Genomic DNA, 20,460 nt, shown 5'->3' on the forward strand with positions numbered 1-20,460 from the left:
GTGCTTGGAACATCAGCTATGGCTGTCTAAAGCAAGTTTCACCTTAGCTTTTTAAGCTGTACAAGCTAATGCCAGCTTGCCTTAGTCTTTCATTTTTTGGCTACTTATACTCAAGAGTCAGTCTCTCTCTCTCTCTCTCTCTCTCTCTCTCTCTCTCTCTCTCTCTCTCTCTGTCTGTCTCAGCACCCTGCCTCTCCCATCTCTCTAGAAAACTATAACTGGGTCCACTCAAAGCCCCCTATTTCATGTCTTGACTTCTTTCCTGCCATCATCAGATTCAACAAGTTATCTTCTAAGAACTCTAACTTTAAGAAGACAAAAAAAAAGAAAACCAAACAAAACAAGAACCAAACAAACAAAACCCACATCACACTCTCCCTTTCTTCCTGTTGTTACCTATATGCTATACACCTTGCCGGTTCATCCTAAAAGGAAATGGCTTCCTAGGACTTGGAAAGGAGGACCATGAAAGCCCGATCCCTCTGGTGTGAATCAGTTTGGGGGCAGGGAGAACAGAAGCCCATCAGCTGATGAGCTCATCCCTGCTGGCTGGAGGGAAGCTCACCTTTCAGCTGGAGGTAGCCTTGAGCCAGATTAACATAGGCCTCTGCCAGTTTCCAGTGTGAGTCACCATAGCAAATTCTTGTCAATGCCACACAGCGCACAAGCTCCTGGATGGCCTGTTTGTACTGTCAGAAGAGGCAAATGAGTTTACCAGGCAGACAGCTTAGAACACGAGAGTCACACGGCCTACTTGTAAGTATATCCACCTGATACATATTTACTGAGCGTTTTCTATGTGCTAAGCACTTGGGGTGTGTCAGAGAATCCAAAGTTATCTGTTTGGGGTCGTGAAGGGTTCATCCGTTTGGATAAAGTACACATGAATTCATTTAAGAATTCGTTTCATTTTTTTTTTTTTTTGGTGGAAAATATGGTGTGACGAAGAAAAGCTAGGCAGGTAGAGCAGACATTTGATCACCTCCTAGGTGTTCCAGCGAACACTCAGTAAGCAGCTCCTGCAGGTGCAGGCCAAAGTGGCAGTGGCTGTCAAACAACACACTTACTCTCTCCTTGGCATCTGTGATGACTAATACTGTCAGTTTGACAGGATCTGGAATCACCCGGGAGACACAGCTCTGGCTCTTATGGAGGGTGTTTTCAGAGAGTTTTAACTCTGGATGTGGGCATCACCACCCCATGGGCTGGGAATCTACATTGAATAAGAAAGGGAAGGCATCCATCTCTCGTTTCTCTTTTCTTCCTGACTGGATGTGACATGGTCAACTGCTCAGTGCTCCCACTCCACAGTGGTGTGCACCCCCAACTGTGGCACAGACAAACGCCTTTTCTTTGAGATGCTTTTGCCACAGAAACGAAGACTCAAAATAGCAACAGCAGGACAGACAAAGATGGCTAGTGCTGTGGGACATTCTGATCACACTCTGACACTCCCAAGACTGCCAATAAAGTTTACTTTGAATCAGAGGGCGTAGCTAGCTATTAGCTGACCAGAATTAGCCATAGAGGTTTTGGAGGCCCTGGGGACATGCAGAGAGACACAGGAAACAGTAGGGAGGGGCTTGGATGGAGGAAGGAGAGAGAGGAGGTCACTGGTGGCTTTTCCGTCACTTCTCTCATCAATTAAGGCTTTCACTCCGATACCTGGCTCCCTGCTTCTCACGCTTGTGACGAGGGCGCAGCTCTCAGAGAGCAGGTGTGTGACCGGGAGGCTCCTTACCTCACAGCTGCTCAAGCAGGATTTTGCTCTCTCTTGGCACAGGTGGAGTTTCTCTCGAGGGGGCTGAAACAGGGCTGTCTGAAGCAGCTTGTTTGGGATCCTCTTTTTAGAAGTGACACTGACCGCAGCAATGACTTCGTCAAGGTGGCTGGGCATGAGGACTTCTTGGGATTCTTGCATATTTTCATACACATTGTCTCCTCATTGTCAAAAGAAAAAGAAAGGTGTTATATGGCCATTTTCAGAGCCACTTCTGAAAATTCACATTGTCTCTCTCTATGACTCTAGATTAACATTTAGGAAAATGCCGACACGATACCTATGGCTTCTTTAAAATGAAAAGCATTTTATCTCAAAGGGGCGTGGTGGCTGGTCCTGGCTTCCTTTTCAAATCCCAGGCTTATTTACAGCTAAACGAAACACAGATGACTCAAGAGAAACCGTGAGTCCAAGCAACTCACAATGGAGCTGAAATGAGTGCATATGGAGCCCACCGAGCTCCAACTGACCTTGGGCATAAAGTAAGTGACTGCTGTTAGATCTGGATAAAATGGAGTAATTTATCTCAGTGCCTAAAATTACAGCAACCGCAAAAAAAGCAAAAACAAGTTACAAAACAGTAAAGGTTTAAAAGACAGGACCCTGGCAATGACACCGATTTTCCCTCCTCCCAGTCTCTGTACCTACCGCCCCTCTAGCCCCACCCCCAACCCCGCTGGCCCATCCACTCCTCTTCCATATCTAGTCCAATATTGGCCTAATGTTTGACTGTGGGTCTACATCTGTTTCCACCAGTTGCTGGATGAAGCCTCTCTGATGACAACTGAACTAGGCCCTAATCTATGAGTATAGCAGAACATCGTTAGGCATCATTACATTGACATTTTTTCCTCTAGTCTTGTTTGGTTCTATCCTAGGTCTCTGGGTCTTGGCATTCTAGGCAGTGTCAGAGATGTGCTCACTCTCTTGGTATGGGTCTCAGGCTGGACCAGTCATTGGCTGGCCTCTCCCACAATTTCTGAAGACACTGATTTTTGAGAGAGGGAAAAAAGTAATCTAGCGTTCTGGAGGCAGAAGCAGGCAGATCTCTGTGAGTTCAAGGCCAGCCTGGTCTACAAAGTGAGTTCTAGGACAGCCAAGGCTACACAGAGAAATCCTGTCTCAAAAAAGTAAAGAAAACCAACCAAGACCCCAATTGCCCCAGTTTATTACTTGGAGTGTTTCCAGGATACAGGCAGGGAAAGGGAAGAGAACCAAGAAGTGACTAGTAGACTCTGCGTTGGAAGAGAACTGAGAGTTCAGGAGACCTCATGTGGCTGGACTTTCTAGGACTGTTTACCAAGAAGGAGAACGATGCACAGGGAGAGGGCCTGAGATTAACAGAGGAGTCTCTTCAGACACGGGAAGAGATGTTTGTCAGCATTCAGGCATCTGTACTGGCCTGCCCTTGGGGTTCTGACAGGATACACCCTCAGCTGCAGCCACTAAGGACACCTCCTGTACACATGCACTATGTTCCCTTTTAAAAGGGCCCTGCCCACCTCCTATCCTTCTCTTTTTCTTTCCCCCTCCTCTCTTTTCTCTTCTGTTCCCAGAGGCCAGCCTATCCTCCCCTGCCTTTTCCAGTCCCTTTCTCTCCAGCACTGCTTTTTAAATTACAACAATTTTAGTCAGCATGTAAGAAATATCCTTCTGTAACTTAAAAAAGTAAAAATTCCTGAAACCCATTCAGGTTAACATTGTCTGTCCTCAGAAATTAAACAAGAAAATGAGGTATTGGGCAAAGTACTCAGAAAGGAGCTTTTTCCTCAGAAGTGGGGAATAATTAACCACAGATAGAACACTGCTTAGATCTACTTGACGAATAAAATTCGGGAAATAAAAGCTCATGATGAAAACATTCAACTAAAACCCACCCCAAATTAATGTGGATGTTGAATTAACAGAAAAAGACACCAAAATAGTTATTGTAGTTGCATTTCCTGGAATATAATTCCACGGGGGGGGGAGGTTACTTTTTCAAAACACTCAGAAGTTGGAGACATGTAATGTGTGAGAGAAAAACATATTCTAGGTAGGAGTCTACCTGGATGACAGGTTAGACACTGAAGAAGGACAAGAAGAGCAGACTTGCAGACACAGCAACAGAAACTATTGGAGAGGAAACTCAGTGACTGAGCTGTGAACCAAGAGCAACTTGTCCCATATGCAGATGATCCACGGTGATAAAGGCTATCAGGTGGAAAGCTGGTGTGAACAATTCATGGCCAGACTTTCTCCAAATTGAGGAAAGTCCAAACCCAGAGATTCAGGAAGTCCAATAAACAGTAAAACCGGGAACACAAAGAAAATAACCCAAAACCGTGAAAAAGAAAAAGTCTTAACAGTCAGGGGAGAAGAAACACTATGTACTCAAATAAGATAAGTTGGGTGTGGTGGTGCACGCCTGTAAAGCCAGGACTTGGGAGGTGGAGGATGGAGGACCAGCAGTTCCAGACTACCCTCGGCCAATGAGATCCTGCATTAATGTTTGCTTCTCTAGTGCTATAGTAAACACCATGACCAAAAGCGACTTGAGGAGGAGAGGGTTTATTCGGCTCATACTTCAACATCACAGTCCATCTGGCCAGGCACTCAAGCAGGAATCTGGAGACAGACTGAGGCAGAGACCATAGAGGGGTGCTGCTTACTGGTTTTTTCTCCATCACTTGCTCGGCCTGCTTCCTCATACAACCCAGGGACACTTCCCAGGAGTAGCACCACCCACAGTCATTTGGGCTCTCCCACATCAATCATTAATTAAGAAAATGCTTACAGACTTGACCATAGGTCAGTCTGATGGAGAGATCTTCCCACCTGATGTTCCCTCTTCCCAGGTGACCCCAGCTTGTGTCAAGTTGACAACAACAGGAAAACCAGTGAGCCCAGCTCAATTAGTAAATGGCAGAGCAAACACTGGTATAGCTGTACAGAGAAATACTACTTAACAGTGAAAAAGGACTGACTGTGCTGTGTGAGTAACTCTCAAAATAGCTATGCCAAGGCCGGGGGGGGGCAGAGCACGTGCTGAGTGAGTCTACTCCTGTAAAGTTTTAAGGAAGTCTAAACCAATGGCTAGTGACCTGAAGCGGGTCAGTGGTGTCTTTGCAGTGGACTGCTACAGGTGTTGGTGGTAAAAAGAGGCAAGCAGAGGGCAGACAGGGAAAGCAGGGGAGCCCATGTGCTGCTGTGTGTGTGTGTCTGTGTGTGTGTGTGTCTGTGTGTGTGTGTCTGTGTGTGTGTGTCTGTGTGTGTGTCTGTGTGTGTGTGTCTGTGTGTGTGTGTCTGTGTGTGTATCTGTGTGTGTGCCTGTGTGTGTGTGTGCCTGTGTGTGTGTCTGTGCGTGTGTGTACCTGTGTATGTGTCTGTGTGTGTGTCTGTGTGTGTGTGTCTGTGTGTGTCTGTGTGTGTGTGTCTGTGTGTGTGTCTGTGTGTGTGTCTGTGTGTGTGTGTGTCTGTGTGTGTGTGCCTGTGTGTGTGTGTGCCTGTGTGTGTGCCTGTGTGTGTGTGTCTGTGTGTGTGTGTGTGTCTGTCTGTGGATGGATCAATTACAAGGGAGCATTTGCTCTGATGGTCATGTCCACATTATAGGATTATGATGGTAGTTTATGGGTGCACACATGTCAAAATTTATCAGATTTGTGCCAGTTAATAAAGGTGCTAACATCATTCATACAAACCAGCCTTTCAGAAACTTTTCTCCACTCCTTCCATCCCTGCCTGGATTTGTCGAACTCCGATTCTGTCATTTGCATCAGACAGCATGTTAAGTTTCACCCTGCCATCATTCACTTAATTATCAGCTCAACAATTACTTATTAGGTTCTCAGCGGTGTAGCATAAGAGTGTACGGTGTGGGGAACAGGAGCTCACGGAAGTAAACTCTAGGTGGTTATAGACTGAAGAAGCCTGGCACCTAGTCAGACTTCAGAAATGGCTTGCACTCAATATTTGTTATTTTGGACCTATGATCCTAATGTTAAATTTTGAAACAGTTTCCTCTTTTTCTGTTTTCATGATAAAAAGTGATTTGCTTCATTCTGTCTCTTAATATTGTCTCCTTACAATAAAACAAACAAACACACACACACACACACACACACAGAGTGTCCCATAGGTTGGATCTAACAAAAAAAATTTTTTTGGGACAGGATTTCCTGTGTAGCTCTGGCTGTCCTGGAACTTGCTCTGTAAATCAGGTGGGCCTCAGACTCACAGAGATCCGCCAGCCCCCACCTCCCAAGTGCTAGGATTAAGGGGATGTGTCACCAATGCCTGGCTATGAATATTTTTACTAAAATATTTTTGTTGAAATTGAGCCATTATTTATTTCAACATTAGAAGGCTCTCAAACAAAACTATAACCACTGCATGACCCAGCTGCATAGTTCCTAGGACTCTACACCCTACCATATCTAAGTTCACTGTTGCTGTAGTCACAACAGCAAGGATTATGGATAGGATCAGCCTAGATTTCTATTAAAGAAAACAGAACGGATAATGAAAATGTAGTACATGTACACAGTGGAATTTTGTTCATCTACTAACAAAATTGAAATTATGAACCTCTGAAGGAAAATGAATGGAACTGGAAAAAAATGTATTAACTGGGGTAACCCAGGCTAAGAAAGACAAATATTGCATGGTGTCCCTGTATGTAGATCCTAGCTTTGGGACTGTTAAATATCTAAGTCTGGGGAAAAGAATTGCTGATGAAGAGAGGTGTGGAGAGCAAGAGAACATATGTGATATGAAAGTAGAAACTGGGTAACGGGGGGGGGGGCAGCAGGGCACAACAGAGAACCCTGGACAGGAGACACAAGAAACGGACAGCAAGACAGGCTTTCTGATCAAGCTGCGAAGTTTTACTTTTCTTGGGCACGTTATATAGTGGTTGGGGTGGGAGGCTAGGTAAGGTGGGGTAATTAAAGAGAGGGGTCATTGCCTAGTAACCAGACCACCGAAAGTTCTTAGTCATGGGTCACTCAAGGTGAACAGGATAGCAGGTGAAGATAAGTGGGATGTCAGCAGGATGAAAAGGTCAAAGAATGAGGGGTTGTTTTCTTATTTGCTATCAACTACTCCTGTGAGCCCAAGTTCTATTATCAGGAAGCTGGGGAGGGGGAGAGGTTGTTTAGATGCCTAACTGCTGAATGTTCTTTCTTTTAGCTATCTTCCTGTTGACTTTAGAGGGTGAGTGAAGGTTAACTGGGATGCTTGTGTGGGCCTTTGTCAGCCTTCAAGGGTTAGTTGTAACGATTGCTCCTGGCAGGGAGGTACCTGGTTGGTGGGGTGATGGGAGTGAAAGGGAGAATCAATTAAACCTAAGCATGCATGAAAATGATACGAGGAAACCTGTTAATTTGTAAGCTAACTGAAACAAGCAAATAGGAATTTCACATAAAGATTTAGATTTCTGGGGTTTCCGCCTTTTTGGAAAACTCAGAACATCTGTCAACCTTAGACCCAGGCAACAGTCAGTCAGGGCAAAGAGTAACTGTCTCTACAGGCCAGAGAACACTCTAGCTCTCCAGTTGGCTCGTGGGCATATCACAGAGGTCACCATCTGTCACTGTCCATGAGCGGTTGCTTTTCTGCTTGTGTAGTAGTAGGTTTCTGTACCTGTCTCTCTTTTGAAGTGAGACACAAAGGGGTGTGGTTTTCCTGGCCCATGCCAATCAGTCCCCAAATCTCATCTAAGGCATTGCTGGCTACAGGACACTGCTATTTCACACATGGTGTGGGACTTGCCAATAACTGTAGTCTGTAGTCTAACCTCAGAGCTGTTTAACTGCCAAAGTAAACATGTCTCTGAATGACGGGAGCCATGCTACCTGTCTGACTTGTGAAAGATCTGAATCAGTGACCTTGCTTTAAACACACATTTTCAGTGTGTCTTGGGCCTTGTAGGAACGCCATCAGTTAAGACCTCTTCTTCAGTTCACTTACTTTGAGCTACACGCTTGTCATCAGCTGCTTTTCTTTTCTTTGTGACAGCCATAGCTGGGGATTAAGATTTCATTAGAAATCAGCCCAGGCCCCATACACCACCTTCTCCCTGCCAGCCTTGAGCTCAGCTTCACAGGCCTTTCTCAGTCAGACTCACAACTGCCAGTCAGACTCACCTAATCGATGAATGCTATTCCTTCTTCCAGACCTGCCTAGTAGAGTGCTGACACACATGATAGGCCTCAGATCACAGTGAGACGAAGGGGTCTGAAGTGGATCTCGGTCTTCCAGTTCCAAGGGACGATGTTTAAAATATTTAATAATTGGAAGGGCAGGGGATCCACTCATCTGCATAGCTGGCAATTAAGTAAGAACAGGAGCCGGGCGTTGGTGGCGCACGCCTTTTATCCCAGCACCCGGGAGGCAGAGAGGCTAGCCTGGTCTACAGAGCTAGTTCCAGGACAGCCTCCAAAACAATACAGAGAAACCCTGTCTCGAAAAACCAGAAAAAAAAAAAAACAAAAACAAAAAAAGTAAGTACAGGATTTGGTAGATTCCCAATATTCCTGCTGGTAAATTTTTGGTGTTGGTTTGTGGGAAGGTGTAGGGGCCTACGGGAAGAGGGCAAGTGTCAGAATGTATTAGCTTGAAAACTTGACACAGATAAATCTAGGGCATTGGGAAATACCACAGAAAAACATAAAACACCGAGGTTAAGTAAAAATGAGACAGAAAATGTGAGATTAAACCCCTAAGAAATCCAGAAACCAAAGTAATAATTTAAAATATTTACATAAACTTAAATTCAGGCCCAGGTAGCTCCAGTGGTGAATTCTACGAAGCCATAACAAAAGCACCAAAACTGGCCTTACAAACCATGGAGCATTTGGAAAAGCATGATATGAAGACAGACAGACATACAGACACAGCAAATCAGTATCTTTCTGTAAGTGTATATTGGCCCTCAGATGTAGCAACATAGATAAAGGACCATATACTGTGGCCAAAAAGGTTCATTAAGAGAATGGAAAGTTGGGTTAACATTTGATTCGGGACAGTAGTGGTACGCACCATTAATCCCAGCACTTAGGGGGGCAGAGGCAGATGGATCTCTGTGAGTTCAAAGCCAGCCTGGTTTATGAAGTGAGTTCCAGGACAGCCAGGGCTACACAGAGAAACCTTGTCTCGAAAAACAAAACAAGACAAAACATGAGCTATGTACTATATTCACAGAGAAGAAAACCACTTCTTCATTGTGATAGGCACAGGGAAAGTTTTTTTCTTATTTTTTCTTTTTAAGTGTGTGTGAGTATGTGTGTGAGGTACATGTGTAAGTAGTGTTTGTGTGAATGTGTGTGATTATGTGTGCTTGTGCCTATGGAGGGCAGAGATCGAAGCTCCATGTCTTCTTGAATCACTTTCCACCTTATTTTTTGAGACAGGATCTCTCCTGGACCTCGGACTTGATTGGCTAGAACAATTGATCAATGACTGAAGGATCCATTGGTCTCCCCTTCTCCAGCTCTGGGAATATACTGGAGCTACCATGGCCTTTTACATGTGTGTTGGGGATCCACACTCAGGTCCTCATCTTGCATGCAGTACCCTGCCAACCCAGCCAGTCTTTCTCGTCTCTGTGCACACCCTCTCACCCCTGGGTCCAGAATCTTATTATGTAGTCCAGACTGGCCTCAACAATTCTCCTACTTATATCTCCCATGTACTGAGACTATGGATATCTGATGGGGGATGTCCTTCTGTATGCTGTGAACACATGTTTCTCCTAATGGTTGATAAATAAAGCTTTCAGTCAATGGACAGACAGGATGTAGCCAGGTGGGAAATCCAAACAGGGACAGAGAAAGGTAGTAGGCAGAGTCAGGCAGACACCATGTAGCTGCCAAGGAAGCAAGAGACCCAGGCATAACTGGTAAGCCAAGATTACACGGAGATACGCAGATTAGTAGAAGTGGGTTAATAATTAAGAGAGAGATAGCCAATAAGAAGCCTGAGCCATCGGTCAAACAGTTTATAATTAATATTAGCGCCTGTGTGCTTATTTGGGACTGTACAGCTGTGGGACCCGGCAGGACAGAAACTTCTGTCAACAGATGTTTGCATTCACACCTGATAAGATAAGATAGCTAGTGTCTGAATACTTTCCTCTTCTGACAGGAAACAAGAAAAGGATGCTTTCTCTTAATACCTGCATTCAAGATTGTACTCTGATCATAGTAACTAGGCAAGACAATTAAAGGCATGCAGATTGGAAAGAAACAACTTTATCATGGCATGACCCTGTATGCAGAAGCGTAAAGAATCCAGGCACAATGAATAAGGAAACTCCTACTAACCTTGTTAAACATGTTCAATAGTTCAAAGGATACACAGAAATAAGTTACAGTCCTTCTCTCTCCCATTGTTTCTATTCTTACCTTTGTTGTTTATGTATTTGTTAAAAAGCAAGTCACTACACAGCCCTGGTTGGCAGGGATGCACCACCACGCCACTGGTGTGTCTGTTTCTCTCTCCCTCCTCATCTCCATCTTATACGAGCAGCTCTATGTGCTCCTGACGACCAGAGGTCAGCCTCAGGTGTCACTCCTCAGTTTTCACATTGTTCTTCACTGTTGTTTGTCTAGGGACATGGTCTCTCACTGGGACCTGAGCCGTGCCTCAGGTTCCTGAGTGCTAGGACTACAGGTATGCCCCAGAATGCCTGGCTTCAAAAATTGTATTTATATATGCTAAGGATATATAACCTGAAAATGGAAGTAAGCACATGTGGGCTATTAACAATAAAAACACAAAATAAACAAAAGCCCCTAAAGAATAAATGTAATGAAGTAAGAATATCATGGTTTGAGTCTGAAATGATTCCCATGGGAGCATATGTGAATGCTAGGTCCCCAGGCTTTGGAACTATTTTGAAGACTGTGGAGCTTTTAGAAGGTGGGCGTGGTGTGGCTGGTGGAAACAGGCCACCAATGGGTGGGGCTTTACCGCTATAACCACCCTGATTCCATCCTGTTTGCTCTACTTCCTGTCTGCTGCCATCTGAGGAGTCCCTTCATATTCCTGCTTCCTCTGCTGCAGTAGACTGAAACCATGAACCCAGCGGGCAAACCTCTTTGGTCTTTTAAGTCGTGAATGTCAGGTATTTAGTTATTGCTATGTGAAAATAGCTAATACGAGACATGTGCTGAAAATTAAGGAAATTAAAGAAAGCTTAGCTATATGGAGAAACACTCCACATTCATGGATGAGAGGTTTCACAGTGTTCTCACTGATCTGTAGATTTGAAACAATTCCTATCAAAATATCAATGGTCTTTTTTCCGTGCACAAAACTGAAAAATTTGTACTTAAATTCATATGGAAATGCCAGAAACTCAAACTATATTAAACAATCTCTACAAAAGAGAAATCTAGGTAATTCATACTTGAAAATTTAAGGTTATTATTAATATAAAACTATAAAAAAAATCAGCCAGAAGCCAGGTACTCGGGAGGCAGAGGCAGGTGAATCTCTGTGAATTCAAGGCCAGCCTGGTCCTTAGAGTGAGTTTTGTGGGACAGCCAGAGATAACACAAAGAAATCTTGTCTCCAAAACAGAAGTTAGCCAGTCATGGCAGCAAAGATCTGTAACAGCAAAACTTAGGAAGGTAAATCAGGAGGACCAGGAGTTTACACTTAACCTGGACTGCACAGAAAAACAAAACAAAACAAAACAAAAAACAAAAAACAAACCCTGTTCTAAGTAGGTAAGAAAACCAACCAAAACCAAAACAAAACAAAACAAGAGGCCCTAACAAACCCATGGTAATCAAACACTATTGTAGAAGCAAAATGCCAGCTCTGCATTCTCAAGCTGTCATGACCAGCATGATAACTACAGAAAAAAATGTCCTAGATTTTTGATGTCAGGTAAACAACAGTAATTATGCCAGATGGTTATGTGAGTCAGCTTGACTGTGGTAATCACCATATAAGCTGCAGGTATATCAAAACAGCTTTTGAGGAAGGCACCAACCAACACGACAAACTGGCCTCAATCCTATACAAAGATCTATAGGCAACCGAGGAAGCTGGGAGCGGGAGAGGAAGGGCTTACCAATTAGTAGTCCAAGGCCAGAGTCAATCCTGAAAATGTGCAAGCATTATACGTATTTAACAGGTTATATTTAGGAATATATATATGTGTGTGTATATAACACTTACATATGCATATGGAGGAGAGCAGTAAGGGGTATGTGGGAAGGTTTTGAGGGAGGAAAGGCAAGGGAGAAATATTGTGATTAAAATACAATCTTGAAAATAAAGAACAAAAAGTTCTAAAAAAGAAAAACCTACCTTGTACAATGTGTAAAATTTTAGTTTGTCAAACATAGCTCAGTTGAAGCTGGGATAAAACATAGCAGAAAGGCATGACACTGGCATAAGGACAAGAAAAGACATCCAAAATTAACCCTACATGCACAGTCACCCTTCTTTTCCTCCCTGTGTCGGTGATCAAACCGAGGGACTTGTGTATTTCCTGATTCCCTAGAGATGCCAAGATATTTCACTGGCAGAAAGAACAGTCTTTTCAATAAATGATACTGGAACTGGAGAGGCACATTTAAAGAAGGGAGATGGACTTCACATCATACATAAAAATTAACCCTGAGTACAGCGGAGACCTCAACCTGAGAGCTAAAACTACAAAACTCTGACCAAACACTGGAGTAAATGGTCATGAGCTTGGTTCCCTGGCTACAGCTCCAAAGTACAAGTGAGAGAAGGAAAGATAGATAGCTGGACTTCACCAACATCGACATCTTGATGCTTCAAAGTTAAATGCTAAATTTAAAAGAAGCATATAAGGTTGATACCATTATCAAAATCACAAATTATCAAAATCACCAAATTTTGAGAACAACAATAATAAAAGTGAAAATAAGAAGTAGTGGTGAGGATGTGGAGAAGGCGGAAAGCTCACACGCTCCTGGAGAGAAAGTGAAGTGTGTGGTTGCCTTGGAAAACAGCTGTGTATTTTCTCCAAAAGATAGGCCCAGAGTCACTACGCATGCATCTACTTGTAGGTAAAAAACAATGCAGCTGCAGAACACATCCACACAAAAACTTAAACACATCTTCCTAGAAGAGTTGGTCATTGAAAGTATTCCAAGTGTCTGTGAACTCCCTAACAGATAACAGATTGTGGCATAGCCCTATCATGAGGAATCTTGGCTAACACAGATCCTGGAATGGATATATATTTGTAGGATGACCCATTGAACCTTAAAGTTCACAGATTGCACTGTAAATGAAATTTCATGTCTTTTATGTCAATCCCCTTCTCTGGGATAGAGCCATCATCACATTCCTTGTGGAACTGGACTTTCTTTGTTCTTAGGATCATAATTCACTAAAAATATTGTCTATAAATTTTAACACAAGATCCAAATAATAGAAACACTGCTATAGTAACTAAACCCCTACTAGGGAATCGAGCGTAGGGTCCCATGCATGCTAGACAATCGCTCTACCACTAAGTAACATTTCTAGCCCTTAAAATTGCATTTAGTTTAAAAGTCAAATTCACTACATAATTACTTCCATTATTTTTCTTGATACTGTACATAAGGAATAGCCAGAATCTTCAGGGGAAAAGCTGTTACTAGATGGAGGAAACCAGGATGGAAGCAGCCACGAATACAGTAACGAATGAACTCCTTCAGTGAACAATGGCTTGGTTTAGAGGATGGAGCAGGTGGGTGGGAATGCCCATTCTACAGAGATAAAGGCTTCAGACATCAACAGGCATCATGGAGACGCTGAGAAAGATAGGAATGGATGTGTGAGCTTTTTTCACTGTTACTGCCCACAAGTGGCACAAGTCACTTTCATGCTGTCACATTTCTTTTGCTTCTCTAATTTCCTGAGGTCTGTGCTATTTAAGGGACTTAAGTAGATAATGCTTGCTGAGTATTGGACCTGGCCACTCCAGAAGGGAACCTTGTGTCAGAGCTGTTTCTAAAGCTAGAGATTCCCCCTTCTCCCCTTTTGAGTTTGGAATCAGTAATAGGTCAGCTTCCTATAGGAAGACACCTGTCCACTAGGGCTGTTGAGTCACAAGAGCCAGTCATGGAAGCAGCATAGGTGCCCATCAAAGAACCAGCCAATGAAGAAAAGGTAGATGTATGAAACAGTTTCATTCAGACTGTTCAGATATAAAGAATGAAATTATGCCATCTGGGGGAAAATGGATGGGACCGAAGAGCATGTTACGAGAAAAGAAGTCAGTCTCACAAAGGCAAACACGGCAGGTTTCCTCTCCTGGGTAGAAACTAGGAGAGAAAGGGGCATTACTTCTATGCCAATTTATTACTGAGCTCCAGTCTTTGCCCTGGTGCAATCAGGCTGCAACGCCAGTTTTCATACTGAAAGTCTACAACTCAACTCCTTAATGCTAGTGACTGGCTCTTCATGCAACCTCCTGCTCTGTTTACAAAATAAAGCATTCTTGCCACTTAATGGAGGTTCTCAATGAACCTCCTGCTGCTGCAGTCCTAGCCAGCTCTGACCGGGCTGCAGCCCCACTGTGGATGCCACTTCCCTCCTTCCCTCCCTAGTGAGAACAGGTACTAACAGTTTGACAATCTCCCTGAAGATCCTGATGCTCCTAGCAGTCATGGTCACTGCACACTGAAAATAAGCAGACTCTTTCATTGAAAATCTCTGAGCCCCATTTGCCCACAGCCTTGGTATGATCTTCTGGAGTTTTGTTGTATGTCCCAGTAGCGAACTAAGATGGTTAATGCAAGAAACAGTTATTCTATATATTCCTGAACTTTATATCATAACATTAATTAAACATCTTTTATTGAAAATATAGACAGCAGATTTCTTTTTGGGGAGAATGCATCTGCTTGATAATGTTGTATATACCAAATTATGTCTGGCTTGTTCATAGGCAAATCCATCCTTCAGTTTACCACTTTACAATTATTTGCCCAATTTCAATTCCAAGTCAACTGTGATTTTTTTCCCTCTAAATAGTTGGCTTGTGTATTTCACCTGTTATCATAATGCACACACACAAATATCCATTTGACTTAAAAATTACAATATAAAATCCACATTAGAGCAACAATAGCAGCAAAGCACATTTTCTTGAAGCAAAAAAAAAAAACCTACAACTAATCTTGTTTACCTTGCAAAACGCTACTGATAACCTGGGGATCCTGTTTCCAACTTCATTCTAAAGAGAAAATAACTTTGAAAACTCCTCCTCCTGGCCCCTCAGATGGCGACAGTGTTTCCTCTCGACGATGGTTCTTTAAAACTAGCAAAACAACAAAACAAGAGCAACCTAGAAAGTTTCCTTAACTCTCAGCATCTCCAACTTTGTTGTAAAATCCTTTGTCGGTTTGTTTACCCAGTACGATGCAAACTCCGTTTCTGTTCCACAGTTCCTTGATCGTCTGCTTTGCCAGTTTGGCCCCCTCTGGATCAGTCTGGTGATTCTACAGCCTGATAACCATAAATAAGTCTGAATAGAGCAGTTTCATCCTCAACACAAGAGCCTTTTTTCATAAAGCAACCCTGTCTGTCTCAAAACTCCAGGCCAAAGAATGAATGATAGAGCCTTCACCAATAGGGAGTGGAGAAGAGAATTTTGTCAAACTGTGTAACCCAATCCTTGGGAGCCAGAGGTGGGAAATTTAGATCGGGTTGCAGTTTTCCTTGGAATTTTCTTAAAGTGGTATCGCTGACTTGTTGAAGTTAAAAGTTGCCACAGGTTGTACAAAAAACATCTTTTAGAGTTTTTCTTTGTGTTTTAAGTCCAATAAAAATGTGTAAATCAGTACTCCACAAACTGAACGTCTAAAAGTAATTATACTATCAATTTGGAGAAGTAAAAGCTATTTTAACATGATTCGTTTTTGTTCACCAGCAACTTTTGGACAATATGCCAAAAATATTTCTCTCTTAAAATGAAACACAAAAATTAAGAAGCTGACATTACTTAAAATATTTTTCTATTATTAATCTTTTTGTGACTGTGAATCTATTAATATTATATAAATACATGCATAGAGATTATAATTACATAATTTTTCCTTTTCTTTCTTCCTGACCAAGCCTTTTATGTACCCCTCCCTTGCTTTCTTTAAAATTCATGGCCTTTCCAAAATTACATGTGCACACGAGAGTGTGTGTGTGTGTGTGTGTGTGTGATCATTTGGCATTTGGTATTAGATAAGCTTCAGGGGAATACTATTCACCCAGTCTCAACACTCTTTAATTGCCTGTAGTTCTTTGCATACTGTGGAGGCCTCCTGAGCTTTTCCTAGCTGATGTTAGCATGGCTATTGGCGCAGTCCTCATTCAGGTCATATTTAGGCACATACATCAGTGCGACTTTATGGATGTAGCTTCTGACATTTCTAGGAAACACAGTTTTGCAGCAAGCTTCCTGTTCCTCCGACTTTTAGTCTTTCTACCCCCTTCCCCAGGGACCCCTGAGTCTTAGGTGTTGTGTTGCAGATGAATTGGCTGTGTCTCTACCCTACATTTGGATTGCTTGGGGTTTTCTGTGATGGTCTCCATAAGATGCAAAGAGAAATTCCCTTGATGAGCGTTGAGGATTACACTTATTAGCGCAGAACCCAGAGAAAGACATCTAGGATATTTTTACTCTCTGAGAACTTCAGACAATGCATTTTGATCAAATTCCCTCTCTACTCCTCCCCCCAACCCTCCCAGATCCACTCCCTCTTGTTTTCTCCTCCTCCTCTTCTTTTTAATAACCAATGGAGTCCAATATGCCCTGTCTATATACTCATGGGGCCAGCCGCTAGAGTAAGGTCTGCCTATGAAGGGCCACATCTTTAAAGAAAACCAACTCTCCCTCCCCCAGAAGCCACCGACTGTCCATAGCTCCTCAGTTGGGGGTGGGGGTGAGGATGGGGGGCTGGTGAACCCCTTCCTCCTCCGTGGTAAAATGCTGACTGACTTGATCCTGCACCGGCAACCACAGTTAACACCCACGCAAATGAATGCGGAGGCCTGTTGTATTTAGAAGATGCTGTTTTGCTCTGCTCCTCCCTGACCTCTTCTGCAATCGTCTCCTGGGGTTTAGGGAGACTTGGAGGCAGGGTGTCCCATTTGTGGCTAGTGTTCTATAGACACTTATTTATCAGTTGTGAGTTATGTTAATTACCACCCATGGCACAAAGAAACTTCTCTGATGAGGTCAGAGAGAGATAGAAGCAAGTCTTATTATTGGAGTTGATCCTTAATGCTCCAAGGATTTTTAATTTTATACTAACTCTAGTTTTCCTTATTTTAAACTCCCCCAGAGGTTTTAATAAATATAGGATATATACTATGCCATATACTCCTGTAACTCCTGAAGACTGGATTAAATAATAGATAATTTATGTTTTATTTTAACTCATATCTTACTTTGGAACTGTTATTATTTTTATTTTATTTAACTGCTTTTTAAGTTATTCATTTCTGAGAGTAATTACACTATCATAAAAGTAGTTCATTTAAAGGTTGAGGATGATTTGGGTGGTTGCATATGCTTTGATCCCAGCACTCGGGAGGCAGAGGCAGGTGGATCCTAAGTTCGAGGCCAGCCTGGCCTACAGAATGAATACCAGGGCTACACAGAGAAACCCTGTCTGTAAAAACCAACCAAGCAAACAAACAAAAAATTTGAGAATGCTTAACAAGAAGCCGCTATGCAAATTAATACATGCCATTTTTTAAAAGATTAAAAAATAAGTTTTAAAGGGGGCATAGAGTTGATCAAAACACATCATACACATGAATGTGGTTCGTTAAACAATAAAGAGCAAGTTTTAGTGTAAGTTTTAATGATAGAAAGCTGTTCCTAGGCTTTGGTGGTGCAGGCCTTTAATCCCAGAATTTGTGAAGCTGAGGCAGAGGCAGGCAGATCTCTGTGAGTTTGAGACTAGCCTCATTTGGTCTACATAGCAAGTTCCAGGACAGCCAAGGCTACACAAAGAAACACTGTCTCAAAAAAAGAAAGAGGAAAGGGAGGGAGAGGAGAGAAGAAAGTTCTTGCGTCAACGTCACATTTTACAAATGTTTTACTGGTCAGGCAGAGGTGCACAGCTGTAATCCCAGCACTCAGGAGGCAGAGGTAGGCTTATCTCTGTGAGTTCAAGGCCAGCCTGGTCTACAGCGCGAGTTCCAGGGCAGCCAGGACAGTTACACAGAGAAACCCTGTCTCAAAACAAGAGGCAAACAGACAAAACAACAAAAGTTTTTATTTTCTTCCCTGGTACTAGGGACTGAATTTAGTGCCTCTACTGAGCTACGTACCTGCCCTTCTTTTTAAAAATACTTGAGATAGGGGTTTCATTAGCTCGCCAGGTTGGCCTTCGGCTTGTGATCCTCCTGCCTCAGTCTCAGAGTAACGGGCTGCACACTTGCTCCATCAGAACAATCAGGCTTTTCGTCTTGAAGAGGTTTGTATGGACTGCCTGCTTAGCCGTTGTTAGGAACTGCCGTAGTACTTCACTAGGTTGTGGTTGTCCTTAGTTTTTTCTCACACTACAGCCTGTGCGTGTGTGTGCGTGTTGTTTTATTTCTATTTACGTGACAGTGTCTCACGTAGCTGAGGTTGGCCTGACTCCTGATCTGTGCCCACCTCCGGAGCGTCGGGTGCCAGCTTACACCAGGTCTTTAGGGTAGAGACTGTACTTGGCACCTTTCAGGGAACGTTCTGAGACCTGAAATCCAGTAAGTTCTTCTTGTTGACCCGACTTACTCGAGTTGCGAAAGCCGGACGGCTTCTGTTTAAATGTCAGACTGGTGGTGTATGTATCGGTAGCCGGGATCGCTGTTAAAGCATTTAGCACGATGCCTGCTATATCATCGCTCGCTTACTGTTAGCATCCGTCAACGAGGGGCTGAGAGCGGAATGAATGTGTGAACGAAAACAGGTCAGTTACCGGCGGCTCCTGAGGCTGCCGCCGGCGGAGCCGGAAGTCAGCACAGAGCCATGGCCCGGACCCTGGAGGAAGTCGCGTTCTCAGCCAATAGACGCCTGGCTCTGAAAATGAACCTCCCATTCCACCTATCATGAGACATTGAGAGCTGAGGCGAACTCTCGCGATGTTTCGTTCTCCTGGCCACTTCTCCCCAGACCCCTACTCCCGTTAGTGAGGCCCGCCCCTCCGCAGGCCCCGCCCTCATAGCCCCGCCCTCCCTCTAGCCCTGGATTGCTTTGCAGCGCAGCCTGGGCCACCAAGCGCTGGCCAGCGGCCGCCGAGGTGAGTGTCCCGTCTCCAGGCTCACAGGTCGGGGGCCCTGGTTAGGTTCCTGGCGGGGACGCTCCATTCCTGTCTCCCCAGAAGCACCCGGGCCTCTGCGAGAGGGAGCGCGGGCTGTCTGGCCTTGGGTCTCCACGGCTGCTGTGTCCTCCGTGGCCCCTGGTACCCGAGTATCCCGGTATCATCCAGTCTCAGAATCTCTACCCTTGGGCTCCCTGCTGCCGGATTCTCGGGACTAATTCTAATCGAACTGACTCGGGCAAAACCAAGATCTCTGGTAGCTTTTCTCAGGGAGAAAACAGCCTTTTGCAATTGCTTATAATATACGGGTTCTAAGACCCTCATCTCCAGCGTTACGAAGTCAGATTGTGTATTCTGTTAGAGCAAGAACTGCGAAGTCAGTTAGGGACTGTTCTTTGAAATACTTATGCTTAAAAATGGGGAATTTTCTTAAGTTGGGAGATTGTTTCTGCTAAAAGGCTGGTGTTGGACTTTCAGGAAACTGAGGATGCTGCTGTACAGAGCTACTACTAAGTACAGAATTTACCATTGACTGCAGGCAGCAGGTGATGAACTTGAAAGGGGCAGGAAAACTAACCTTTGAAAGGCTGTATTACCAAGGAGTGCATATTGGAAAAGCGGGAGCATTATTGGTTTTGAAAGCTTTTTTATTTCATTTTTATGCACCTTATTTCTCAATCTGTCTTTGTAGCAAGATGCATTTCAACAGAAAGTAATGATGCGTTTGAGGCAGCCAGTTCCAGCTGGAGCCTTCAGAAAGCCATTTGGTTACAGTGAATGGAGATTTTGGATGTAGTTTTACTTTGTAAATGGAAAACCTTTCATTTGTGTAATCTTTGTGTGTCTCATAATGATGACACACTGGTTACATTTTACATTTGTAAAAGGCTGTGTTATAGGTAAGGTAAGGTTAGGACCCTTGAGCCCTCCCCCCATTGTGTTTGTGACACTGTGCCTCATCTGTGAAGGAGATTAATTAGTGTCTGCTGTATTGCTTCCTTGTGAGGATAAGATCCTTAGGGCAGGTAGCAAGTTTAAAGAGTCTATGAGTGCTCTTAATGCGTAGACAAAAAGTCAAACTTGGAAGAGCTGTTCTGATTTCATCCAGTTATTAGCTGTTTGAAAGCTAAAAGTATTTGTTACTGAAGTGTTATGCAGCCATGCAAATATGAAGAAACAGCAGTATCTGTGTACCCTTGGGATTTTACAGACTTGTCTAAAGTGTCTGTCTGTCTGTATTGGAAATTCTGAAAACTGAACAACTGGCCTGCTCTGAAAGAAAACCAAGAAGGAAATAATTAGTTTGGAACAGGGAAGTGAGTTTTATATTGAAATCTGTGAGGGGAGAGATGCAATTTCCAGGCTAAGAGGAAAGCATCAAGTGCTTGGAGGAGTTTGGTAGCTCCTAGG

At 43.5% G+C, this 20,460-nt stretch overlaps 2 protein-coding genes across 8 annotated transcripts in view; one reads left to right on the plus strand and one right to left on the minus strand.

Moving 5' to 3' along the window:
• Window positions 1-18,750, minus strand: part of Ttc23 (tetratricopeptide repeat domain 23) — an 85,776-nt gene extending 67,026 nt beyond the window's left edge. For 2 of the 7 annotated variants that reach the window (XM_005083949.4, XM_013123474.3), the window contains exons 1-3: window positions 7,730-7,894; window positions 1,742-1,941; window positions 566-689 (exon numbers count right to left, since the gene is read on the minus strand). In XM_005083949.4, the coding sequence (XP_005084006.1) occupies window positions 566-689; window positions 1,742-1,941; window positions 7,730-7,781 (376 nt within the window). In that variant the 5' untranslated portion in view covers window positions 7,782-7,894. Of the gene's footprint in view, window positions 1-565; window positions 690-1,741; window positions 1,942-7,729; window positions 7,895-14,927; window positions 15,338-18,076 lie in introns of those variants that run through there. The other 5 variants (XM_040730464.1, XM_013123479.3, XM_040730450.1 and 2 more) reach the window with 5 other exon arrangements.
• Window positions 18,751-18,909: 159 nt separating this feature from the next.
• Window positions 18,910-20,460, plus strand: part of Lrrc28 (leucine rich repeat containing 28) — a 124,301-nt gene continuing 122,750 nt past the window's right edge. The window contains exon 1 of the mRNA XM_040730476.1: window positions 18,910-19,029. The gene's annotated coding sequence lies outside the window, so the exon portion shown is untranslated. The remainder of the gene's footprint in view (window positions 19,030-20,460) is intronic.

The sequence above is a fragment of the Mesocricetus auratus genome, unplaced genomic scaffold, assembly GCF_017639785.1.
Source record: "Mesocricetus auratus isolate SY011 unplaced genomic scaffold, BCM_Maur_2.0 Super-Scaffold_4256, whole genome shotgun sequence".
Classification (NCBI taxonomy): domain Eukaryota; kingdom Metazoa; phylum Chordata; class Mammalia; order Rodentia; family Cricetidae; genus Mesocricetus; species Mesocricetus auratus.